The 27945-nt window shown below is 40.6% G+C and overlaps 1 protein-coding gene and 1 long non-coding RNA gene across 2 annotated transcripts in view; one reads left to right on the top strand and one right to left on the bottom strand.

Annotated features, from left to right (window-relative positions):
* Positions 1-27945, bottom strand: part of TMEM212 (transmembrane protein 212) — a 38065-nt gene that overhangs the window by 8005 nt on the left and 2115 nt on the right. The window contains exons 2-4 of the mRNA XM_043875439.1: positions 21839-21898; positions 20550-20873; positions 13069-13839 (exon numbers count right to left, since the gene is read on the bottom strand). Coding sequence (XP_043731374.1) covers positions 13819-13839; positions 20550-20873; positions 21839-21898 — 405 coding nt within the window. The 3' untranslated portion in view covers positions 13069-13818. The remainder of the gene's footprint in view (positions 1-13068; positions 13840-20549; positions 20874-21838; positions 21899-27945) is intronic.
* On the top strand, positions 634-12859 carry LOC122676112. The gene is made up of 3 exons (XR_006335430.1): positions 634-750; positions 7198-7253; positions 12726-12859. It is a non-coding gene; the product is annotated as an uncharacterized LOC122676112 (long non-coding RNA).

The following is a 27945-nucleotide window of genomic DNA, read 5'->3' as shown; positions in this document are numbered from 1 at the left end:
TTTAAAGTCTTTATTGAACTTGTTACAATCCTGCTTCTGTTTTATGTTTTGGCTTTTTGGCCGCGAAGCATGCAGGATTCCAGCTCCCTGACCAGGAGCTAAACCTGTACCCCCTGCAAAGTCTCAACCACTCTAGTGCCAAGGAAGTCCTGGAAGGCCATTTTAGTAGAGAGGTGGGCTTAGATGGCAGGAAGGTTAGGGCGAGGAGGGGGAATAAGCAAATATAGACTCCACTTTTGGTAAGTTCAAAACTGAAAAGAAGGTGAGTTATGTGTGGGAAAGCTTAGGAGAAAGGCAGAGTTTCTGGAAAGCTTAGCTGTATATCTTGGCATGCTGTTCGATATACTTTCTTTAGGGCAAAGGTTTTAGTTTAAAAAAATTATGCTATAAATCGTACCCTTAATTCTTGGTAAATTCTAAAGTACATCACCAGTACTTTATAGGCGGGGCCAAGGAGAATTCCACAAGGGTGGGCACACGACTCAGGAGCAGCCAGACAGAGTCGGCCCCGGGACTGTGCCTGGAGTGATCCAGAAATTCTTCTGCTGGGTTTTGGAAGCTGGCCGAATGTAAGCTGAGCGTGGCCAGTGGCCGTCTTTTCCATTACATGGGTTGAGCCTGCCTGAGAAAGTGCCAGTGCTGAGGAAAACAGAGTGAGACAGACAGAGAGACAGAGTTGGAGATAGAAACCTGGCCCCAGTGGGATCCCCTTTCAGCTGTACCTGTTCTACACCTGTACTTTTCTGATATGTAAGTTACTCAATCCCATTTTTTGTTAAAACTGGTTTGGGTTGGGTGCTCTGCCATTGCAACTGAGAGTCCTAATATAGTACAACATCACCTAAAGTTACGTACACACGCTCTCCACAGGTACCTTCTGTATGACAGTGGGATTTTTAAGAAATTAACATCTGTTAAAATCTGTGCATCTGTAATTACGAGAATGTCTGAAGAGAACTGGTATTTAACATTTATCTTTCCTTAGATTGTTGATGAGTTTCACTGTAGGAATAGGAAAAATGTAACGAGATAAACATTAACTTTTGAGTCATCAGAGTACATAGTTTTCCTTAAGATATAGTTATGAAATGCATACACATCAGATTATTACATTGCTTTCCTCAAATGGAAACTTTTGAAAGAAACCCATCGCCACCAACAAAAAGGTGACATCTTTTTTCTTTCTAAAGGAAAAACTTTCCATCTCTGTGATCTAATTGCAAGGTTCAAAACTCGAAGACTCTTCCCCCACACTCATAGCATGAGCTGTCTTTCTTATTTGTTTTTGGATTAGTTCCCAATTGACATCAGACATGGTAGCAAGAAACCCTTTCTCTTTTGTATGGTATCCAGCAGCATCAATTTGTGAATCGCAAATATTCAAACTCTCTCCTGAAGATTAGCCTTAACTAAATTGCTTGGGGACAAGAAACAAGGAATTCCTCCTCCATTTGCAGAATTAAAAAAAAAAAAGAAAGAAACTAACTTTCAAAAGGAGCAGGAAGCAGCTTGTTCACAATAAATCACCAGCAAGCAGTGTTCTGAGGACGAAAAGGTTGATATTAACAGAGGTGGCATTTTTCTTTCAGCAAAAAAAGATCTTTCAGTGAATTTGGAACTGACAGCATTGAAAACCTAGTCAGCTGAGAGTTTGAATGCTATAAACTTAGGGAGAAATGTTATTGTGGTTTATATACTTGAACATGCTTCTTCCTCTAATTGGGAGGTAGTTGCATTCAAATGTCCAAATCATCTACAGCCCTTGTAAGCTCCACACACTTAAGACCACAGTTCACTTTTTGTTTCTATGCCAAGGGGTTTTACTAATCCACTTAATTATCAGTGGGAATAAAGCATCAATGAGGATAATATTATGGCATGACAAAGAGAAGTTCTTTGGACCCTGCTTATAATTATATAGAAATGTTCTCACTGCATTATTATATACGAGAAAGAAAAAGGCAATGGCCTGGGGGTCAGAAAACTAGTTCTTAGGGCCTGCATTACTGTTACCAATTTAGAACCAGGGATAAATCCGGTAATCTCTCTGGGTCTCAATTTTCCCAGCTGTTAACAAAGGGAGGATTCTATTGAGACATTGGTTGATGTCTTAGTTACTATTGCTATGTAACAAATTATCCCAAACTGACTGACCTAAAACAGCAACCATTTTATTGTACAAACAGGCTGTTTGGGTCAAATATTCAGGCAGTGCTCAGCTGGGCAATTCTTTAGTTTTTTGAAGAAATTACTGAGGTCACTCAAAAGTGCTCAGCTGGAAGATGAGATATTCTTGAGGTTGAAGACAACCTCACTCACGTTTCTTGGCCGAGATGGGCTCAGTCTGTAGACTGGAACAGCTGCACATTGCTTGTCCAGCATGGTGGCTTCTCCAGCCAGGAGGTCTCAGAGTGATCAAACTTCTTACACGGTGGCTAGCTTCTCCCAGAATGAGCTTAGTAAGAGAACCATATAGTTCCAACCTAGCCTTAGAAATGACATATCATCATCTTCACTGCATACTGTTTGTCACAAGCCTACCTAGATTTAAAGGCAAAGGGTATAGATCCCAGGTGAAGCAGGAAATGGCAACCCACTCCAGTATTCTTGCCCAGAAAATCCTAGGGACAGAGGAGCCTGGTGGGCTGCAACCCATGGGTTACAAAGAGTCAGATACGACTGAGCAACTGATCTCACAGATCCCGCTTTTTGATGGGAGCGAAGTCACAGAATTTGGCAGCAATATACACATATTATTGCTGCATGGGGTCTCTGTTGCTGCATGCGGTGTTTTCTCTAGTTATGGTGACCAGGGGCTATTCTCTAGTTGGGGTGCTTGGGATTCCCATTGTGATGGCTTCTCTTGTTGCAGAGCATGGGCTCTAGGACACGTAGACTTCAGTAGTTGTGGCTCATGGGTTCTAGAGTGCTGGCTCAGAAGTTGTGACCCATGGGCTTAGTTGCCTCATAACATGTGGAATCTTCCCAGACTAGGGAGTGAACCCATGTCCCCTGCATTGGCAGGTAGATTTTTAATGACTAGACCACCAGAGAAATCCAATGGCAGCTGTATTTTAAAACCACCACAATGACTTAGATGGTTCCAAATATTACTTCTCATTATTATCTTCCAGGATTGTCTCCCTTCCCATATTTCTTTAATTCATTCATCACATATTTTAGTCCCTACTCTGGATCAGACATATTGGGTAAAATTGAAAAGCAAAACAGAAAGATGATTTCTGCTCTTATGGTGCTTATAGTCCAATGAGGGGAACACACATTAATAGAGTTTGAGTAAGTATACCGTTACAAACTCTGCTGAGTGCTACTAGAATCTCTGTGGTTTCACAACAGAGAGACTGGTTCAATCAAGATGCTGAGTCTCCCCAAGGAAAGAATTTGAGGTCTAAAGGATGTGTTGGAGTTGGCTCCGTGAAAAGTATAAATACATCATCACACAAGGCTTCCTCTTGTTGCCATGTTGTCCCTAAATCTTGGTCTCCTAACTCAGAAGACCCTTTCTCTCCACTCTACTTGATTGCTCCTTGCTGTTGTTCAGTTGCTAAGCCACATCCAACTCTTTGCAACCCCATGGACTATAGTATGCCAGGCTTCCCTGTCCTTCACTATCTCCTAGAATTTGCTCAAACTTATGTCCATTGAGTTGGTGATGCCATCCAACCGTCTCACCCTCTGCCTCACCCTTCTCCTCTTGCCCTCAATCTTTCTCAGCATCAGGGTGTTTTCCAATGAGTTGATCTCTTTAGCAGTAGTTTATTTCAGAATTTACATGCTTGAATGTACCCAACCTCTTAGTGTTCTTGTCCCCAGAACTTCTACTGGCTCCCTATTATTTGCTAGATAGAATTAATTGGATTAGTATGGCACTGGAGGCCCTACATTTGCTGGCTCCATCCTAACTTCCTGGCCTCGTCTCCTCCTGCCCTATTTGTATCTATGCTCCAGCCATAGCAACCTCCTTGCTATTCCCAGGGCATGCATTAATTTTCATGCCTCTGGGTTTTTGTTCTCACTGATCTCTCTCTGAGGTGAGTTTCCCCTTGGCCCATGTCTCCCCCACTGGTATACTATTCATCCACTAGTATACTATTCACCACTAGTATACATCTTTCCATGTCTTGTTCTAGGGCCATCTACGTTAAAATCTACCCTAATCTTTGGGTATGGTTACTCTATGCTCTAAGTGTTCCCTATAGCTCTTTCCTGATACTTCTTTTCCATTCTGCTTTGTTAGCTCTTTTCTGACCCCACTAAATTTTAGGATCCTTAAAGATAGGAACCATTAAAAAATCACGCCCTCCAAAGAGTCTGTCGTGGTCCTTTCCCCATAGCAAGCATTCAATAATTGTTTGCAGAATGAACAAATGAATGAATATGTATCATTTTGATCAGGTTAGAAGCGTACAAAGTGCAAGGATCTTTCCTACCTTTATGTATAGTCAGCATTTAGCATAGTGGGTGGTACCCAATATTGATATGTTGTTGTTGTTGTTAAGTCACTCGGTCGTGTCCAACTCCTTGAGACTCCATGGACTATAGTTCACCAGGCTCCTCTGTTCATGGGATTCCCCAGGCAAGCACACTGGAGTGGATCGCACGTGTATGCCAAGTCACTTCAGTCGTGTCTGACTCTTTGCAACCCTATGAACTGTAGCCCACCAGGCTCCTCTTTTCATGGGATTCTCCAGGCAAGACTACTGCAGTGGGTTGGCATCCTCTCCTCCAGAGGATCACATCTCTTATGTCTCCTGCATTGGTAGGCAGGTTCTTTACCACTAGCACCACCTGGAAAGACTACCCAATATTTGATATTTTACTCTAAATAAGTGTAGAGCTTTCACTTGTACATGTTGTAAAAACCACTGAATCTATTAAAATTTTTGCACATGAAGCTGGATACGTTTTTAAGCACTTAACACTAAATGATAAATTCTTTGAGAGAGGAATTGTGTCTCTATCTATGTATTTTATACTCTCAGATATTGTTTTATATATGCAAATCACTAACATGAAATAAAAGTGCTTGTAAGTCATTTCTTGAGTTCAAAAGTTATTCAGATAGTGTTCGTGTTTATTATATACACATCTCTCTGCTAAGCAATATGTGAATATGGGTGTATATATATACAAATATTAGAACTCTGGTCAAACGTATTTGCCATGGATTTGGATATGCTATGAAGGAAGTAATCTCTCCTGAGAAGTAATAACCACTTACAGTAAGCCTTTGCTATAATAACTCATAAGACTTAAGAAGGTCTCAATCTTGTCCTTCAGTATTGCTATTACAAAAATGTTGCCACTATACTTGTTCCCACATTGGTCTTTATTGTATTTGAAGAGGGTAAAAATGATGACTATCTGTGTTGAGTGGTGGAGCCAAAAAACTGGAAGCAGAATTGATGACTATAAAGTGACAGATAATTAGCGCTAGAAGCGGCTAGAAGACTAGTGAGTCCAGCTCATTTATTCTAGTGGTGAAGCAACTGAGGTTCAAGTTCATACTCTTGCCTTTGTATCCCACGATACTCAGTTTTAGGGATTCAGAAGTTAAAAGGGTGGACTTCACAGATTAAAGGAAGCACAAAGCTCATTGACTGTTTTTCCTCAAGGGTCTCTTCCAAACAGCACGGTTTCGGAACACACCTGTTGGATCCCAGTCAGAATTTAGTAAGCACACACTTATTTAGACCACAAATGACATTATCCATCCATCTTGGAAGGCACAGTGCTCACCCCACGACCTCTCAACGGTTGCTGAGATGTCCCCTGATTTCATCGACCTCTGTATGTCTTGGTGCCTTGACCTTTAAGGCTCCCTGGTGCCAGAATGTCTGCAGCTGTAGGATCAAAGACCCACAGGGGAAAAAATCCACTTTTAACTGAGATGGAGATCGGATGAGTTATTAGGAAAAACAGCTATATACCCCGGAAACCTTGTTCCTCTGGAAAATGCCTGAGCTGTAACCCATATATAAACATCAAGCCCTAAGATCTAAATACAACACAAGCCAGAGACAGAGTCTCCTGTCTACCAGGCAGGAGCCACATTTCATCTGCCTTCCAAAATGACTTGAAGTGCCCAGCACATAATAAGTGCTTAATAAATATCTGTGAAATAAATTGAATGAATGAGGTGGCATGAAATGAAAGAAATGAATAAAGCAAAATTATGAGCAAAAGATCAAGTGAGAAGTTAACATTTTTTAAAAATAGGGTGTTAGATATTTAAGTGTAAGCCCTGAAATTAAATCTAAGTTCTTTTTGTAGTTTACTAGCCATCAAGGCAAAATGGCAATGCAGTGGGCTTTGCCTAGTTCTTATTGTGGAAAAGAATATATCGTTCCAGGGTGTCACATTTTCTCACTTTTCTCTCTCTTGGGGAAAATTGAGCTGTGTGAGAATCTTCCTAGGACCCCAAAGTGTCATTCACATCTTGAGGAAATGTGAAATTCTTCTTTGGTTTGCAGCCAAAGTGATTTTCAGTTTGGAGTTCCCCCGCCCAAGTGTCGTCCAGAGTCTTGCTTAAAGAGAGGAACTCTATTCTGGTTGCCATGCCTTCCCTGGCTGCCTGTAACTGCCGGTTCTCCACAATCCTCAGCTAGGACCTACTGTTTGAAACTGAACCTCAGAGCATTCTTAAAATATTTTCTAAGCCCTCTCTCCTTACAGATGTCCTTCTTCCACTAGTCTTATGGACTGAGACGCTAGGATATTTTTGCAGTACTATACTTAGCATGGCTTATAATCCTTGACCATGTTATCTCAGGCGCCCCCTAAGAATCCCTTAACAAATAAAGTAACCTGAGTCGAATAAAATCCTTGTTGATTGATTGATCTGAGGCTTGCAGTGCACTCAGCCCCATCTTGCTTTACAGCTCTCTCCTCCGGCTCCCTCTCATTCTCTTTCCACTTAGATATATTCCCCTATTTACAGCCAAGCTCCATATTTTTCCTCCTGTTTTTCTCTATCTCTGTACTAGTGTCCATCTCCTTATCTGAAGTAATAATTCAACTTTGAGCTTATCTTCTTCACGATATTTGCCAAACAAAGCAAATTGTGAGTATTTGCAACTTTAAACTCATTTTTAACACTGACATATATTTCTTTTAGCCCCAGAATTTGGGGACTAAAAGGACCTTACAACTAATTTTAACTCCTTTGTCTTATAGATGAGAAAACTTAAGACTGCAAAAGTAAAACAGCTTTCTTTTCAGTCCTTATCCTGGTAAGTATTGAACCCATTAAAATTGCTTTGTGGTGTTTATTTTCTTATTCATCTCTCTTTTGTGGGCTAGGAGATTTCATTTCCCAATTCTTTACACCTTGTCCTGTGGCCAGTACCCTGCATATTCTCAATTGACAATAAATTCATGAACTAAATGAAATGATATCATCATTAATTTATATTTTATTTCACCTGAAAAGAATTAATGAATTAATAAATAAATTAGGGTTCCTTTAAGATAAAAATAGAATACATAAAACCTCTCTGTCATTTGGTTATATCAAGGCAAAGTTGATAACAGGTGAGTTTTTCCACAGTTCTACGTCAGTCTCATCATTATGGCATATTAATTACCAACACTTTTTTTCACCTATCAATCCTGACAACCCTTTCTACTAAAAATATCTATTTTGATACTATGAATTTAAAAAGCCATCCTGATTAGGTAAACAATCTATCCAGTGGATAAACTCCCTTTTTTAGGATGCCAAATGGGCAATGAGAGTCTTGTTTATGAGAAGTAGATTTATAGAAAAGAAAAACAAATCAGCCTGTGCAGAAGCTTCTACAAACAGGAGATGTGAGATGTGTTCAGAACAAAGAAGGGGTCATCCTTAAAAAACACAAGAAGCTTTGATCTATTTCCCTGCCTAGAGCAAGGTGAAAGGGTAGAGTCTTAAACAAGCCTCATCTGTGTATTTAAGTTAAATGACACTTTCAACATGTACAGGCAAGCAGAAGGGTTACTGAAATGGCAAAAATAACAGCTCTAGGCCTGGTGACTATACAAATAGGTCAAAAGTAAAATAAATTCCTTTTTACTCCTCATAGGTTTAACTATAGGAAATAATATGTCCTCAAAAGGGAGTGATCAGATAGTATAAGAATGCAAATTTGGCAGAGTACTAAAACCCCAGTAATTTCGGACATTTTACATTCTTGCCCATAATTTAAAGTTCCATACTTCTTTCTAGGCTTGTTACGCTTCCTAGGCTTGTAACCACCGATACTTTTGACAGACCTTGGAAACAGTGACTCATTTACAAAGACCCGCGTATTTGAGAGAACACCCACAGGATAATGAAAGAAAGGTGTGACAACTATGCTTGTTTTGGCTCATCCTGGGGAAATATATGAGCCCTTCGTGCATGTGTGCATGCTCAGTCGTGTCTGACTCTATGAGACCCCATGGACTGTAGCTGGCCAGGTTCCTCTGTCCATGGGATTTCCCAGGCAAGAATACTGGAGTGGGTTGCCATTTCCTCCTTCAGAGGATCTTACTGACCCAGGGACTGAACTCTCATCTCCTGTATCTCCTGCACTGGTAGGCAGATTCTTAACCACCCTGCCTACTGGGAAACCCCTTATAAGCCCTTCAGATATTTGCAAATTTTTCCAGAGATAACACATTTGTCACTACAAGGTCCATCCAGTTACTATGTAATGATTTATAGATGTGAATACTGTGTAAACTGTGTCTCAAAGCATCTCTGACGTCTATCCACTCAGCTGCAGTAGAGAGCTTAAATCTGTTTGGCAAACCTACATCATATCTAGAAACATTGTTTCTAATGTGTAACTTCATCCTACTTCTAGGACTTTTCATTTCTGAAATCAGAAGTGTTTGCTATTTTGGTAATAGAAACTTGCCTGCTCACTCTCCTCCAGTGACATGCAAGTGAGTTAGTGTTATTAATCTGTGCTGAAATGGACAAAAGAAGCATCAGGAATCTGTTTTTTTTTTTTTTTCTGTCACATCTGCAGTCTTTGCTTGGCAGATTCCACTATCTCCCCAGAAGGATCCGAGAAGGGAGACAAAGAAAAGAAAAATGACAGAAGATGATAAGGCTAGACCCCTCACTTCACTGTATATGGGGTAGACCTATGGTTTCTAGAGGGACATGGTTATCATCAGTCAGGGGAATAAGCACTTGTTCACTTATTCCCAGGCAGTACTCACCAGGCACTTAGCCCCCAGAACCCATGTCCGAGGCAGACACTCAGTTATTGAACCAAATAATCACAAGGCCACATGTGGAGAAGCAAGGGCAATTTGATGTGGAGTCCCAGGGGACTGACCCAAGCTCTTCGTGCCTGATCATGTCTCTAAGCAGGTCTGTCTGCATGTGGAGCCCAGAGCAGGGTCTACCATGTGGGGAACAGTCAGGCCACTACAGTTATGCAATTTGCATGCGAGAGCACCTGGCCAGGCTGAATTCGAGCTCAGAGCTCCCACTCGCCAAGCATGGCGCCTCACACTGCGTATGTTGACTTATTGGAAGCACCTGTTCAAAATCCCTAACGGACTCCCTATGTGCTTGGGTGACCCAGTCAGGAGGTGGATGTGGCCCAGAGCTCACAATTAGCCAGGTCTTCCAATACACACTTCTAGAGATATCTTTGAAGATGTTATGGGTGTCTCTGTAACTGTAGATATAACATCTTCAAGGCTGTCTCTCGAAGTGTGAATTTGAAGATTGAAAGCAAAAGACTGGCTTATCACTCTCCTTCACACTGTGTCCCATTCACTACCAGAACATCTATCGCTGGTTGTGAGACGTTTGTGTGAATCCGAAAAAGGGAGACCCAAGCCCCTCACCAGTAACCGTGGTTTGATAGTCAAGAGAGTGAGCCAGATTTGAGGCCCGCTCTGCCTCTGGCCATCCTGCACAGTCACCCTTGGTGGCTCTTGCCTATATGCCAGTTTTCAAACAAATCTGTAAATCATTTTGCAAGTGGCAAAATTATATTCTTTTTGCCTAAAGTATCAAATGCTGTCACAACTAAAAAATTCAAGTTTTGTAACTATGTTTTAGCACATCTTTATCGTAAATATATCAGAATTGTCACTAAATAGAAGTGGCCAGGATCTCTCTCTCTTTCTCTCACTGATCTCTGGGAAGCCCTAGCCAAGGAACAGGAGGGAGGGTGGCAGGAGCTGGCATGGGGCAAGCCTGACACCTTCCACTGCAAGCACTGTGGCTAAAAGGCTGCTTGTCAGCTCTAATCATTTTCCCTGCAGGAAATGTCATTGCTTCATTGCATTGCAAGAAAATGATGTCATGGTGTGGGGCCCTGATCCATTTCCTGACTTTTAACCTGAATCTTGTAACCTTTTCAGCTGTACTGTACCCAGAAAAAAATGGAACACATTGACTGTAAAGGCCAGTATGTCTCATTAAGGCCTCTGAGGTTCCAGGACAGGGGTGACTTCTGCATATATGTTAATGATGGAAATACGGTTTTGTTTGGGTGTTACATTCTCGGTATGGCACGGGCCCAGGACCTAGGAAAGTAAACAGTCTTTAGGATGTGTCTGTAATTTCTTGGCAGCAACCTTTCCTATACTGAGTGAAATTAGTGGGGACAATGTTAAATTTAATTAGGAAGCCTTGCTTAGTTTTGGCTTTGTGGTGGTGGTCTTCTCTGTTAAACTCTGTGTGAACATGAATAATGGTCCCTGAACTGATATTTAAAATTTTACATACTGCATTTGTGTCTCCGTGTCTTAGGATTGGTTACAACCCCAGCCTAAATGACATTATTAAGCTATTTCCTGGAATGTCAAGGGTTGAAATTGCCCTGTCAAGAACGACTCTGTTCTTTCAGGGTTTCAGAGAGCAAGGGCTCAGATTGCATTCTTGCTCTGTTATTGTAAGTTTTTCCCTGGCAGGAAACCACTAGATCTCAGAAAATTTGCATATATCCAATGAGAGTGATCTCCTGTATGGAGGTTTTCAAGATTGCATGACAACACTGTGGAAGAATCTCATATGGGGAAAGGGGATTTTTTTTTTGCTTTCCCCAAGCCCCATTTTAAATAGTTTCCTTCCCACAAGCTGATGTGTCCACATTCAGAGTTATAAGTACCCCAGCCTATTTTCCCGCCTTGGCGCCTGCCACTAGTCCAGTAATATCAACAGCCCCACAAAACTGAGAACAGGCTGTTTAAGTAAAAGTGCCTTATTCTTTGTACTCTGTAAAGCAAACTTTTGGGAGTGGGCATGGGATGATGAGCATTAACCATTTAGTTTCCCCAGGCAAAGGCATAGCAAAAAACCCAGTACTTTGTACATGCAAGAGCTAGAAATAACCGGACATATTACTTTGTTTCTGATTAACAGTTTATACGAGGGATTCCAGTTAACCTAAAGCACTTGCTGTTGGCCTACTTCTCTTATGTATCCTTTTGGGATCCTCAGAATTGTGCACATTTTGCTGATAATCACTTGCAAAAGTTCCAGGAAGTGACTATTGGATTTACTGATCCAACAGTTAGTGCTATAGGGGCTGGAACTCCAACTGTTGATAAAATGCCCAAATTGTTGTTATTTAGTTGCTAAGTCATGTCTGACTTTTTGTGACCCCATAGACTGTAGCGCCAGGCTCCTCTGTCCATAGGATATCCCAGGCAAGAATACTTAAGTGGGTTGCCATTTCCTCCTCCAGGGGATCTTCTTGACCCAGGAATCGAACCTGTGTCTCCTGTTTGGCAGGGAGATTCTTTATCACTGAGCCACCTGGGAAGTCCAATCATACTTACACCAGTCTTAAAAATGCCCAAGTCACCTTAAATCCTTTTAGAACAGAATAGGATATAAATAGGAAAACAAAATGTAAGTAGACAAATAAGTAGCCATGGTGCCCAATACTAGCTGGGAATGCTCAAATAATATTAAAATTAATTCAGATAATATACTGATAAAATTGAAGTCCCTACTTGCATAATCACCAGGCCCAGGGCTAGATACCTTATTACTGCATTAAGTGACAGATAAACATGTGTTGATTTAAGAGCTACCACTGGGAAGCACCCTAAAGGCTTCCATACATCAGCAATTGAGCTGTGTATCTTTGAACATGTCACTTAGCCTCTCTGAATGTTAAGTTTTCATTTGTAGAATGAAGGTATTTAGCATTGTTATGTCTATGGTGTTAAGTCAAAAATTTTCTGTACTTCTCCATTCTCAAAAGAATGGACTTTTTAGAGACTTACATTCAAAGGCATGTAATAACTGTGTTGAACAAGCCAGTATCACTTGACACTAATTTTGAGAGCTTACCGTGTGTAAAATAGATAGGTGGTAGGGAACAGCTGTGTAGCACAGGGAGGTCGGCTTGGTGCTCCATGACAATCTTAGAGGGGTGTGAGGGAGGATCAAAAGGGAGGAGATATATGTATACATACAGCTGATTCACTTTGTTGTATAGCAGAAACCAACACAATTTTCTAAAGCAATTATCCTCCAATTAAAAAAAAAAAAAAAAAAACCTTTTTAAAAAATAATTTGAGTGCTTAGGGTGTGTTAGGTTCTCTGCTGTGTGCTTGACTCATGTAGTATCACTGAATTCTCTCTGCAGGTCCGGGGATTAGCCTTGACCATTAGCTTCATCTGATTAGGGAGGAAACAGAGTCTATTGCCTAAATTGACAGAGGGCCAGGAGCTGAATCCAGGTATTTTTCATTCCTAGGTTGCATCCATTCTTGGCTACACTATACTAGTGCATCTCAAACTTTAATGTGCATCAGGATCACCTGGAGGAGGGCTTCCTAAAACAGACTGTGGGACCCAACACCAGACTCTCCAGTTATTACACATTCCCCGCTGATATTGCAGATCTTGGAACCACATTTGAGAACCACTGAACTGTGCTCTCAAGGGCTACAGATGCAAGACCAAGACATAGAGATTGTGAAAAGCAGGTCTCCAGCCAAGACAAGAAAGACCTCTACATTTAGAATCATTCAATAGCTGATGGAGGATGCCTCTTGGAAATGGCTGAGCTGTCAGGAGCATGTGGATCTTGGATAGACAATGAAAATTTGGTCTACAGTGCCTCTACTAAAAGTGTTAGTTGCTGAGTTGTTTCCAACTCTTTGTGACCTCATGGACTGTAGCCCATCAGGCTGTTCTTTCCATAGAATTCTCCAGCCAAGAATACTGGAGTGGGTAGCCATTCCTTTCTCCAGGGAATCTTCTTGACCCAGCGATCAAACCCTGGTCTCCCACATTGCAGGCAGATTCTTTACTCTCTGAGCCACCAGAGAAGCCCAACTAAAGTCCTTTCTAATTAATTAAACTGTTTGTCTTAAGTGCCAAAGACCAGCTATAGAGAGGTCAGGAGGGAGGGCCATAGTCCCCCTGCAGGAGACCTTTCTCATTATGCCCACAATTCAATTGTGCTTTGAAGATTTAGAATCACTTCCGTAATGGCAATGAAGAAAGGCTGAAAAGCGTTTCCTTAATTTGGATAATATGAAATTACAGTTTAACGGAACATCACACAAAGAACAAGAGGAACTTAAAACATTTATCCACATTTATTCCATTTCTATTTCAAATTTTAAAATTCTATGACAACAATGATGTAATTTCAATTTTTGTATCATAGCATATAAATCAGAAAAAAGGTTAACTATCAAAAGGGCTAAAATGTATAATTATTTCAATTTTTATGTTATAAGAACATAGAGGAAAAAAGTTTAAAGATCAAAATAATTTTAGAAATATTTCAAAATAATGGTCACAAATATGACAAATTTAAGAGGAACATTGCTTCAAATTTATTGTCCATTCTTTTGACCCTAGGAAGAAAAAAATACAATACTGTTTATTTCTACAATTTATCAAAGAAAATAGAGTGTCATTTCTGACATTTAATTTAGCCTTTTTTATGTCACAGGAACCTAGTGAAGAATGATTCAAGTAACAACATCATGGTACCACTTAAGGATTTAAGAGGAATCACTAGAGAGAACAAAATTGGTGATATTGGTGGAAGGGGATGGCGGAGAAATATAAAAAAAGAAATATATGTGTCATAAAATATCTGGCATACGCATGAAACAGTCTGGAAGAACCATTACTTTTGTGGGCAGGGGTTGTCTACGAAGTGGGGACTCTCTCTGTTCATTGTCTCTTTTGGTCATTTGCTATTTTGTCTGGTTTGGGTTTTTTGGAAAATTACGGAAGGCTAAAGGGCATGTTCTGAAATCTTGACTGAGCCAAGAATTTAAATTTGATTAGAATCGAGGGGAAGAGAGCAAACATCTGAGGACTTGTCAAATACCATGCTCAGTGTAAGGCTCTTAATATTAATTATATCATTTCATTTTGCAACATGTAAGGTAGGTGTTATCTCCATTTTACCAACAAGGAAACTTAGGCTCAAAGAGGTTCAATATTGATTTGTTCAAGGCTGCTCAAATAGTTGATGATAGAAGAAGCCATTACCCTTCAAACTGTTTGACTTAAACAGTATATATCAGATTCTGTGTGTAGCCTAATATTGAAAGCAATTCTCCAGTAAGCCACTGCTCCTTGGTTGGGGAGCATGGGGTCCGACTCTTTGTGACCCCATGGAGTGCAGCAGGGAATTCAAATCTACTTTTCTATTGTGTTCGTTTCTGGAGCTTCTTCTTGGATTCCATGACCATAGTAAATTTCCCCATGACATGTAAATTGTCTTTACATTTAAAATTCTCCTGCTGTAGGTTTAAGTAAGATTTTAGCTATGGCTAGAGGACATAAAAAATGACATTTAGTATTGCAACCTGCTTCTCTCCCTCTTTTGATTCTCACACTCCCAGACTCAGCTTTCTTGCTCACCTTAGTCCCTGAACTTGAGGAACTCACGTGCTCAGAGAGGAGCTGAGTACACATGATGTCCTGTGAAGGAGTGCGAAGGGGAAAGCAGGGGAATGATACAAACAGATCTGAACTTGAGAGTTCATTCTAGAGCCTGTGCGGAGGATACTTTTTAAGGAAGAGATTGGAAGTGAAGAAGTCTGAGTGAGAGAATACGGGAGCCAAACCAGGGTCCCCACGGTTGGTATAGAGAAAAGAGGGCAGAGTAGAGGAACACTTGAGAGGTACGGAACAGTTGTCAGGAGAGGAAGTGTCATAATGTCTGGGTTGGTTCCTCACCTCCCAAAGCCTCCATTATGTTTCCCCCTCATTACTTCCTCTCTTTCTCTCCCTTCTTTCCTTTGAAGAGGGGTCTCAGGCATCCAATAATAGCTGTCAAGTATTCCCTCCAATTAATAAAATTTAAAGTGTCCAACCAACAATGTTGCAATCCTGAACGGCTTTGTATTCAGAGATTAGCACCATTACAGTTATTCTGAAATATTCACTAGCAGAAGTTGAGTTTGCTTTGTTGAAAACTGGATTTACATGATTATAGGGAATGGAGGCTTCTGATTTCTACTGAAGTTTCTGCCCTGTTATGAAATAAAAATTTCTTCTTTCTTTTAAATCTATTTCTAATTTTGAAAACTATGACATTTAAAATTTGTTAAAAATGTATTCACAATAATATTTTAGAGTGAGAGTAAGTAACAAGGGGGAAAGCCTATTAGGATATTTTTTATTAGATGTTTCAACTGACTGCATGTTAAAAGGAAAATATGTTGAACTCAAAACAATATATAAAGTAAAATTCAACAGAAAGCAGTTCTCTGGTTGCTAACCCCTCCCCACCTATTGCTCCCTCTTTGACAAAATATCAGGCTTATTTTAATACATTACAATGGACACTTCAGTCTCATTTCCTCTCTTAGTAAGTTGCTATCACCCTTGGTATGGTCCCACTGATTAAATAGAAAGAAAATATCCTGGGAAAAATACTTCCATTTCTAAAATATGAGTTAATTTTGGTCTGTGAATAACATAAGAAAAATTGTCCATGAAAAGCATGATTATGCCAAGTCACTTGGAGTATGTAAAACTGGAGATATACCACCTAAGAGGTATGATACAGTAGCAAGGAGCCTGGCCTCCAGGCCCTGCAAGCCCTGGGAGAGAACCCTGATCTGACATGAATACCTCGACATCCTCGTCTGTGAAATGAGTTCAGTGAGCTTTGGAGTGTTGTGAGGAATACAGTAAGCAAAGTGCCTGATGAACAGTAACTGCCCAATAAATAGCACCTACAGTTATTCTTCTATTCCCCAGTTTTATCTAACTACTATTATTATTCCAAACAAAATTATGAGATAAAAGGAATAGTGATGCCCCGAGTTGTGATTCTTTTTCTAGATTCTGATTTTTCTACTGACCAATTTGAGAAGACCACACGATAGAATTTATGAGGAAGAAATACAGTGCATTCTTATAGTTGCATGATCCTGCTTCAGTTTTACTGGATCTACCCAAAGGGATTAGTTCCCAGAGGCACCAGAAAGACCTTGCTATATAGCCCAACATGGAACCTCAGACCTTTAGAATAGAGTTATAGATGAACTTGTTTCAAAACACGTTTCTATTGCTAAGGATGCAGAGTAGGTTTGCTGGAAGATTAGGAACCAGTATATTGCTGCTAATCCGCCTTTAGTTTGAAGAAAGGAAAGTCGTCCACTTATAATCTGTCCCCAATGTTTTAAATTGCATTTAAAGGGTTTACCTACACCTTTTATGCCAAATATTTCTCAATTCAAAAAATAAAATAAAATAAAACCATCGTATCACATGATAAGGGGAAAATGTTTTCTTTCCCCCTTTCATTAAAAAAAACAACCCCAAACATAACAATGAATAATGAAAGGAAAACAAATGAAGCCATTCCATTCCATGGAGGAGGGGCAGAGTAGCTGCAGGGGACAGCTGCAGTGTGTCTGGCATCCCAATTCTTTCCTTTCTCATCACTTGATTACTTACTGAACCAAGAATGTAGACAATTTCAGCTATGGTTGTTTTGCATGTTAGTTTTTCAACTTAAATTTTATGTGATGCTCATTTGCCCCATGCATTGAGTGCTAAGCCCACAGGATCACTTTAGTGTGTTGTATGGAGCCACGCAAGCAGGGGACTCTCAGTCTTTTTCCAGCTCCACCCCTTCCCACGAGGCCCTACAAATTTGGAAGGACTCACTGTCTTGGTCAGCCTGGACTGCTATAACACACAACCAGATAATGGATGGCTTAAGCCACAGATATTTGTTACAGTTTTGGCAGCTGGACTTCCAAGATCAAGGTGTCAACAGATTCAGTGTCTGGTGGGAGCCCACTTCCTAGTTTGTAGATGGTCCCCCTTCTTACTGTATACTGTTTTGCGGAAGAGAGAAAAAGGACTGGTCTTTTCATTTTCTATGGGCACTAACCCCATCACAGAGTCTCTGATGACCGTCATGACCTCATCCAAATCTAATTACTGCTCAAAGACCCACACCTCTTAATACCATCACAGTAGGGGTTAGGGCTTAGAATTTGGGGGTGATAACATTGGAGATGAATATGGCAACCCACCCCAGTACTCTTGCCTGGAGAACTCCTTGGACAGAGGAGCTTGGCAGGCTAGAGTCCACAGTCACGAGTCAGACATGACCGAAGCGACTTAGCATGCGTGCACATGCACAAATATTTAGTCTGTAGCACTTACACCATGCTTTCGTGTTTGTCAAAATCATCAAACCCTTCACACCTCTTTCAAGCATTTCTTCCTCTGACTTTAGTTGGGCACCAATTGACTGCATGCTCATACACCAGCACTGTGTGACCTTCAGTAAGATGTTACCAACTCTTTATGTCTCTCCCCTCCCCAGTCCATATGTTGAGACCCTAATCTCCACACTGTGATGGTAATTTGCAATAAGTCATTTGGGAGAAGTTTCCATGAGGTCATGAGTGTGGAGCTCCCATGATGAGATTAATGTCCGTAAAAAATGGGAGACAGTAAGATTGCTCTTCTCTAGAATTGGGCCCTGGAAAAGCTATGTGAGCAGTCAGTCATCCACAAGCCAGGAAGAAGGCCTCACCAAAAACCAACCATGCTAGCACTTTGATCTTGACTTCCAGTCTCTGGAACTGTGAGAAATAAATATGTGTTGGTTAAGCCACCCAGTCTATGGCATTTTTTAATAGCAGCTGAGCTGACTGGGACACAAGATGACTTCAATTCTACTGAACTGAAAAGGCACAGGAAGCAAGAAATAATGAATGTGGTGATTCCTAAGGGGGTGCTTGATTCATTTTTGAAAACATGTTTTTGAACTTACAGAAACAAATCCTTAGGAGGGAATATTTTTCATCATAATATTGACTGTTACATATGGATCTGAAAAAAATTTGATTTTGTTGTACAATACAACCATAATTTCCCCCAAATCCTCCTTCAAACCACCACTTTCTTCTTTTTATTTTTTATGATTTTTCATAGCTTTCAAGTTGCCTGCTATGTACTATATTTACACAAGAGAATTTTAATTTTCAGGCAGACACTTGAAGCTTTTAAAAGCATTTTCAGTGTTCTGTTTATATGAAAAAGTGTGAATCAGCAGCATATTTTGCAATGTTTATTAGTTTTAAATAAAAATTTTAAAATATTACTTATCCAGTTCAGCATTTAGGGAATCTAACAACACAACTACATGAAGATTCTTTAAAAGTAGAGTCACTATGTAGAATTCTGTATCCCAACAAATGATCCACCTTTCCTTCTAAAAAAGTTGTCTGTTTTCTAGAATTTTGATAAACAATCCATTTATTTTACTGCTGAAAATTGTACCTAATGTAGCTGAGATTTCTGCTTGATAACAAAGGTTTGTTCAGGCTCCACATATTTCTTTTGGGCTCGGGGCAACAGTGGTGTATTTATTAATACAGGACATCATATCCCATTATGTCGGCTGCTCATCCTTGCTAATGAAATGTGATTTTCCACCCCTACAGATTAAGTGACATCAAGTCATCCAAGAACATTCACCAGAGACAGGCTTATTAAAGTTATCTAGAACCCTCAACCACACGAGTACTCCATTTTATGTAAATTGTATAACTGAAATTCTGTTCAGAAGTGATATTAAGTAAAGCTTGTGCTAGGAAGAGAATTTTCATCAGAATCTCTTGGGACGTGTGTTAAAAATGCACATTCCCTGCCTCCAACCCCAGAATTTCTGATGTGGTGTGAAAGGACCTGGAAAGGATTCTGAGACCTCGTTTCACAAGAACCCTGGGTGATTCTGATGCCATTGAACCCCTTTGAGTAACATGTTGCAGTTCTACTGGGTCCTAAACTCAGAGCAGAAACCACACACCTAGGAACTGCTCTGAGCAAGATGGGCAAAGGCAAAAACCTGTGAAGTCACAGACTCTTTCTCTGCTTTCAGTTAATTTTCTCTCTCTCCAGGAACTTTAGGTGGTCTCACTGTTGGGTTTCCATGGGGCTGGCTTACCAAGCTCTGCATATATTTTTTTCATTCTTTTCTCCCTATCCTCCACCCCAGGTTAAACCTCAATGTTGTGGGGGTTATGCCTAAAATGATAGCCAGATGTCTGATTAGCCACCCATGTGAAGGGGTTATGACTGTCAACTCTTTAATGGGTGGTTCTCCTAGGCATATGTTCCTTTTAACAAACGACTCTAGAAAGTTAGGTCATTCACCACAAGGGAGGGATCTCAAATACTAAACTGCTCCGGCAGTACAGTGGGGGTGGTGATTTTGGTCTGCTTGCCTTGTTTCTCAGAGAGTTGCTTGTAAAATCAACTCTGTTCCTAAGAATGTACAGGATTTCCTTTGCAGATTTATGAAGAAGTTGAAGAGGACAAGACTGACCACAAAAGGCATCAAGAGTGCCAAATTCTTGTCTTCCAGCTTTACTGGTTGGTGTTGATAGGATGAAACTGGAAAAAAATTGGCTAACATAACCCAAATTTACTTAACCTTGATATAATCCTAACTTGAATCATAAGGCCAGTGTAACAGTCTGTAGTGGGAAATATCTCTTTTTAGGGATAGGCTGTTCAACCTACAAAAGAGGGACCCAGTGTCAACCACAGGAATTTTGAACCAGAAATCCCTTGTGCTGTTCTTCCAATCAACCCACTCTAGTCCTCAAGGAAGCCAAAGCCTTGCATCTTAAAGGTCTGGCAGAGGAGCAGAGGATACAGGGTGGTGATGAGGGAGCCCAGGGTAAATCTGGCCTAATGAAGAGAAATAGCTCTGAGGTCTGAATCTGGTCTTACTATCCACTAAGCTGTGTGATAAGCTGGACAAGTCATGTAAACTCTTTAGCCTCCGTTTACTATCTGTGAAATGGACACATACTAAATATTCAGTTTATATTTCTATTATCATATCATTAATATTATTATCAGCCCTTTTGGAAAAAGAAAGCTGAATCTGATGTTGATGTAAATCAGTCTCTTGGCTGGGGTAGAAGTAGAAAGAGGGGGAAATTTTTGGTTATACAAGATACACAGGTAAGTAAGAGAGACAGATCAAGTATTACTATACCAAACTTTCCATGTTAGCATTGAAAGTGGCACAAGAAGTGTCTGCCCTGTTCTGGAAACTTACATTGACATGTCCCTTCTGGATAAGTCTTGCAGAAAGTGTGATGAAGGCCGTCAGGGACACACAGAACATGGCAAAGCTCAGGCACAGGTCGAGGGCTTGCAGTGTCAGGTGGTACTCTTCATAGTGTGGCGGGTCCACACAGACTGATGGGAATTTTGCATACGGAAAAGGAAAAGCAACTGCATAACCAAGGTAATTGATCCCTGCAATCCCTGAAAGTGAGTAGAAGCAGTACGGGCCAAGGAGAGCAGAAACCAAGGCTACTGTAAAATGAAGTGGGCATCCCATCATGCTCAGAATCACAGAGGTGAAACTAGCTTCCCACTGAAAATAAAACATAAACAGATTATTACTTTGGGAGCTCGATTTTTTAGAAGCTTCTTAGCAACACAAGGGAAAAAGAGAGGCTGCCTGTTAATCTTTCCTACTGGGAAATGAAGGAGAAATGGGTTCCAGCTACCTCTTTAGGTCCTTTTGTTTTCCTCTTGACCCTTCAATACGGGAGAATAACATATCAACCTACTGGGGCAGAAATGAAATCAAGTCCATTCAAGAAACATTTATTTATCTCCTATCACATGTTGAGAACCAGTCTAGGGTGGGAAAAGTAGAAATGAGTGAACAGAATCCCTGCCTTATTCTAGGACTTGGTTATTTAGGGTGTGGTCCATGGTCCAGGAGAACTGACACCCTCTGGGAGCTTATTAGAAATGGAGAATCTCAGTCTCTTGCAGATCTTCAGAGTCAGAATCTGCATTTTAACCAGATACCCAGGTAACTCACACATAAAGTTTCAGAAGCCCTGCTGTGGCCATGGGAAGAGGAGCTATAATCTGCTCAAGGTAGTCATTCTGTACTTGACTGTATACTGTTGAAATGCAAGAAATAGACTTTTTATCCTTTTTATGGGAGAGGCAGTAGAGAGAGTGGAAAGAGATCCCAAACAGGAATTGAGAACTTGAAAATGAATCATTAAAACAGACAAGACTATAGATCCATTTTTGCAAAATGTAATTCAAGAAGACTAACACAGGTTCTGTTCTTCCCAAACTATTAATGCAATACTTAAATGCCATAATCACAGTAATTTGTAGAAAATGCTTGGAGCAGGTATCAGATAAAAATTAGTCATTTAAAACAGTGTTTTATTGAAATGCATCATAATAAGGCATAAATTAGACAAAATTCAGTTTTAATCAGAAATCACATTCTTTGTATTCTATCCTGAACTAGTAGAGATTTAAGCTTCAAACTTACTCTACCACTTTACTTGACATCTATATATTTACCAGGTATCTCTGTGTCCACTCTTTGTGAGCCAACAGTAGGAGGATACCAGTTGTGATGGCCTGGAAAAGGAACATGGTAAAATAACATCCATGAGAGAAGGTACCTCTGGAAAGAGTTCAATCTGCTTCACAGTTTGACAACTTTATCATGAACTGGAAGGAATTGCAGATAGCTAAATGGTTTTATGGCTTTGATTGCCTCCTCATCAGTGATGCCAATGAGGAAAAGAAGCCATCAGTGTCACAAAGACACGATTCACACAGGCTCATTTTTAAATTTTCTATCTTGCCATTGCCATCACAATTATAACCTTTACTACTGTAAGATGTCACTGCAATAAAAGCTTGGCTTTATAACCCTTGCCATATGTTTTATTTTGGTTAACTGTCTATTGTTCATCTCTCTCACAAATTGCTAAAATTACAAACAGGAGGAACTGGAGTGGAAATGTGTCACAAAACCTCCTCCCCACCCCACCCCTCAACCTACCCACACCCACCCGGACAAACCCTCCCAGTAGCAGCATATCTTTTACTGTTTGCTTTCTTCAGAGATTTTGCAGGCTTACCCTGTTGGTGGGATACAAATCCATGATCTCTATTTTTCAAGTAATAAAAATTATCATTAGAATAAATGCATGATGGGGCATTTATGGTTCTAGGGACAGTGGTGTCCAACTTTTAAGAGATTTTTTTAACAGTCTCCGTTGAAGAAAAAGTTCCCAAATGCAGAATGAAAATAGTTCAACAAAGGAGGGAATGGTGTCATCAGAATTGAGAAACAGTGGGGAAAAATTCTGGACTCATCTTTGATTTGGCACTGGGTCTGATGGAGACCTTTGTGGCCACTGAATCCAGAAATTGCTTATTCCCAACCCATAAATAATTTGTCCCTGTGCAAGGAATGTTTTGGGGTTGAGAGAGAAAACCAGAAAGAGATGTGCCAGAAATAAGATATAGAATGAGGACAGGACTAAAAATAGTTACAATTTAGGGTTTTGACAGAGAAATAAACTTCACTGTGTGTATAGCATCAACAAATTTAAGGAGAAAAAAATCAGAGCTTTTACCAAAATGGTTTTGTGGGATGTTACTTTTTGTAGCTCCAGGTCTGGTATATTTATTGTTTTGAGAAGCAGCTTTTCATTTTCCTGGCATATTCTATTTTGAATATTGGATTTAGAGAATTTGAGAGTGAGGGGGGAAGCACACATACATACACTCACACAAAACTTCTCATTGTAGCTAAGCCTGAAATTCCAGATTTGGCACCACCATCCCATTAAACTCCCATGGATAAAAACAGAACCATCTGTAGTCAAACGAGGTTGGGCTTGATTCTGCAAGAGGAAAGTTTCCAAGCGACCCTATGGAGGTTGAGCCAGCATAAATAGTACAACAAAACAGGAGAATTATTAAGAGCAACTGTAGCACTGATGCTAAGCTTGGGGCCAATCTCTGCTTTCAGAGGCAAAGCGCTCAACTGACACGTCACTCCTCCACGCAGGAGAAACTCTAAAGCAAATGAAATAAAAGCAAAGGAGACACCTCTCCTGATTGAAGTCCCAGTAGATAACTGACATTATCAGATGCTTACATTCTAGATGGGCTTAGCTACGTTGGCACAAACTGTTTCTTTCCTTTCAAAAGTTGAAAAATCCTGCAGAATCGCAGCTGCCTGTTATTTCTGTTGTAGCTGCCAGCTTGAATTTTGCTTTGTTTACACAAAACTTTGAAAAAGATCTTTCATGGGGGAGGTTGGTGTATGAATGCCATTCAGTAACTTGTTCAATCCACCCTGAGGATGGTGACTGAGGACGCAAGCACACCCAACTCTCTTGGTGCCTGGCTGTGGGTGGGACATGGAGTGAGGGTGTTCCCCCCAGAGCACGGGCTTTCCCCTTGCCTCCTCTCATTAGAAAAAAATATTTTTAGATAGGGAAAGGGAAAAGAATTTAAGAAGGAGAGATTTGCAAATAGGGAAGAGAAGTCAGTTGGGAAAAGGAAATGGTGAAGTTCTGAGAGGTGAAGAATTGGGCAGAGAGGAGTAGCCAGCTTGTGAGGAAGGGCAGAGGCGAGGCTATGGTTGAGGAGGGTGTGAGCGCAGAGGGTGACCCAGACCTGCACCCTCTGCCTTCTTGTCTGGCTGTGGACTTGTTCTCTGGGAGCAGCTTGAGGGACATTACTTGGGTCTGGCAAAAGTTGCTGCTCACATTCTGCCTGCTAATTGTGAACCCTCCCACTAAATCTTTAAATGGCCCCAGTAAGGATGCAGTTCCCAGAAGCAGATGAATTGAAGGAAGCAGAGAGCTTCACAGCAGAAATAGAAACTTTTAGAGGAATCCTTATAATATGGGTTAATTTATTCACTTACAGACATCTACTTTGGGGGTACTGGTTCATGATAGGCACTATGCCAATGGAATGACGATAATAACATTGAGAATTTATTGTGCACTTACTGGATACCAGGCACTCTACCAAACACTTTACAAGAGTTAATTCATTTAATCCTCACGATGAATGACCCTAGGAGGTAAATCATTTTCTAGTTTTTAACTGAGGCACAGAGAAGCTAAATAAGAAAAGCAAGCTCACCAAACAATAATTATACAAACCATGGCTCCAAGTCTCAACGGAATTTACATCCAGATGTGAAAGGAAGGACATAAGAATGTCCACAAAATTAGGCAGGAAGAGTGAGTGCTTTCTGTGTGAGAAGAGGTCGGTGACAAGATACCACTTCCGGGGGACAATCGCTGATGGAGGCGATTGCTTGAAGGATGGTTGTGATTTCAGTGGGAGAGACAGAGGAAAGGGCAGTCCAGGCAGCTGGGACCTCATATACACAGGGGGGGAACATGGCAGGCGTGCTTGGGGGATAAAAGGTGAGAGGACCCCGGACCATCAGAGGGTCAGTCTCTGGCAGAGAGGAGTAGGAAGCCAGGCTCAAAAGCTGCAAGAGGCCAGGTAGACGAGGGCCTCAAAGTCCAGGCTAACAAATCTGAACTTTGGATGATGAAGCAACACTGAAGATTTTCAAAGACAGGACTAGATGGACACAGCAGAGGTTTGGAGAGATAAGCTGTTTGTTGCATGCTGGATAGGTATGGAGTAAGACCTAGAGATCTCTATAAGATCCTGCTCTTCAAGCTTTTTCTTTAAACCTCTATCCATAATAAGATACACATTTTGCATCATGACCAAGTTATAAATATTTTTACATGATAACACGTAATTTTATTATGTGATATAACTCTTTTCTGTTTGATTTTATTCTATATGTTTAAATACTCACTACCCCACAGCTTGATTTTATAATCCACTAACACACAGATTCTCACAGTTTAGCTATCAAAGTCTCAAGGCATAAAACCTAAGTGGGGTGGGAAGTGGTAAGGAGGTAGGCAGGGGTGCGCAGTGAGAGCGAAAAAGGAAAAGAACATAGAGATTTTGCCTTGTGGGAAAAATACAAGTTACTTGGCAGTAGATTGGACGTGGTGGGGCGGAAGTGGGGCTGAAATGGGCTGGATTCGTGTGTTGCTGCCCTAAGTCTGAAGGACCAGTAGTATCTCATCTCTTGGGAACTTGTCAGACATGCAGAATCTCAACTGCCCTTTAGATTCGTAGAATCAGAGCCAACATTTTTAACAAAATCTCTAGCTGATTCGGCTTCCCAGGTGGCTCAGTGGTAAAGAAATTGCCCTCTGATGCAGTAGACACGAGTTCAATCCCTGGCTCAGGAAGATCCCCTGGAGAAGGAAATGGCGACCCATTCCAGTATTCTTGCTTTGAGAATCCCATGGATGGAGGAGCCTGACATTGCTCTGTCCATGGAGCTGCAGAGAGGTGGACACAACTGAGCACACATGTGCACACTGGCCACAAGTGTGCTAGTTGGTTCGTATGCACATTTCAGTTTGAGAAACACTAGAGGAAAGGATTGAGTCAAAATTCATTTGAGGGTTTGAAATTGAGTTCAAAGACTGCCAAGTCAGAAGAAGAAATAAGTGCTTTTGGCGGTAAGATGATTTCATTTTTGGACAAATTAAGCTTCAAAAAGTTTAGGATAGCTAAGTAGAAAACTGACCATTGGTTGGTTGGAAATCACAGGACTGCTGACGCTATGAGAGTCTTGAGCATTTGGTGCCATCAAGCCCCTTCTCTAACGGATGAGGAGACTGCAGATTGCATGAATGAGTCTAGCCCCGCTTTTCTCCAAAGTTCCTATCTCCAAGCAGGACTGTGGGTGCAGCACTGCTGCTCACTGTTGGCCAAGTCACTGGATCCTGCAGGCTTTAGGTCCTGTTTTTAAATTCACTGCACTTCAGTCTCTTCATCTGAATTTGATCTACAGGCCAGGTTTTCCAGGATTAAAGTGGAGCTCAGTCCTTAAGGCACTATGATCTCCTTGCTTCACACTTCTAGCAGCTGATACCTTTAAATAACCTACATCAGAAATCCTAGGAAAACTGACTATCATGTTGCTGTCCAAATTGAGGTGAGAGTCTGAAGAGAAATATTTGTGAAGAATAGAAAGCCTTGAATGAAAGTCACCAAACAAATACAAAGTATAGATGACTTCTAAAATTTTCTCTCTTCTAATCTCAAAAGAGATATGGAGTCATTTTCAAAAGAAAATATTATTGAAGTGTAAAAATCATCTTTCTACCAAAGGAAGATAAATTTTGCACACAAGTTGAGAAGTGATTGGCAGAGATGGCTGCAGGATGAGTCAGAGACCTTTTGAGATTGACCCTGATCAGACAGAGCTGTGGTTTACTACGAAAACTCACTAGGAAAAAAAAAAAATCAGACTGTTCCAAATTTAGATCTTATTGAAAGAGTAAGCTTTCTTATTGCTTTCCTTCTCATGAGGGTATTTTTCCTGCTTCAGTATAAATATCAGCTGGACCTTTATTCTTTACAATCTAATCAGAGTTCAACTGTATAAGGAGTTTTGTTCTATCAAAATGGAGAGCATGGGATTCACCACTCATTTAACACTGACAATATCAGGCAAATTCAGGCAAATATCAGGCAAACACTGCCAAATATCAGGCAATATTTACTGAATATATGGCATGATATTTACTCACTCTGTTTTAAGTGTTGGACATACAGCAGTGAACAAAATAGAAAAAAAAATCCTGCCTTTGTATAATGTACATTTGGGGGGAAGGGTGACAATAAATAAGACAATTACTTTGTATATTAGATGGTGTTAAGGGCTACGGGTGAAAAATAGGACAATGATGAGAGACTGAGAATACCAATGTAGGGGAGGTATATAATTTTAAATATGGCAGTAAGGGAGGGCATCTGTGAGAAAGTGACATTTGACCCAAGAACTGAAGGAAGTTAGGGAATAAGCTGTGTGAGAAAAGGTTTCAGACAGAGAACTGGCAGTGCAAAGGCCCTGAGGCAGACACACCTTGGAATGTGATGGGAAAGAAATGATCTGAAAGAAGAGTGATAGGAGGTGAGGTCCAGGAGGTAACATGATAGAGAACTTAGCATGTCATCAGGGAACAGATTGGGAGAGTGAGGCAGGTGCAAGGGATTAAGAACAAAGGGCTTAGACAGAGAGTGGGGCATAAATCAAACGCATGGTATTAACTAGCATTTGTAGGGCTTTGAAAATATGAAGTCTTTGTTCAAATTGTGTTCATTCTCTCTGAGCCTCTCAGGTTAGACAGTTTCACATGGGCTCTCTACCTGTGAAATTCCATGGTCTATAGGTAAAGGCAATGAAGAACCAACTGAATGAGTGCCCTGCTCTTGACTACATACCAAGAATGTCAAAGTCAGGCCTTAAACAAGGCCCACCTTCCCAAATCCTAACTCTCTGACTCTACTTCCCTATGCTGTCACTCTCAAAATAAAAAAGCCACTGACTAGTTCTGGGCTACCATATCATTTCTCTGGGCCTGATTAGCTAAATAAAGCATGATTAGTAAAACAGATGTTTGGTGTAGAAAGTTTATATTCAATAATTTGTGAACTAAGTCAAATCACCAATATCTGTTGACTATATTATGATAGACCCAGCTGGGATAAGCAAAGATTTATAAGAAGGGGAAACAGGGTTGAGCTATAATAATGGT

Source organism: Cervus elaphus, chromosome 19 (assembly GCF_910594005.1).
Source record: "Cervus elaphus chromosome 19, mCerEla1.1, whole genome shotgun sequence".
In the NCBI taxonomy this organism is placed as follows: domain Eukaryota; kingdom Metazoa; phylum Chordata; class Mammalia; order Artiodactyla; family Cervidae; genus Cervus; species Cervus elaphus.
Note: the sequence above shows the minus strand (reverse complement) of the source record. Positions and strands in the feature narration are given on the sequence as shown.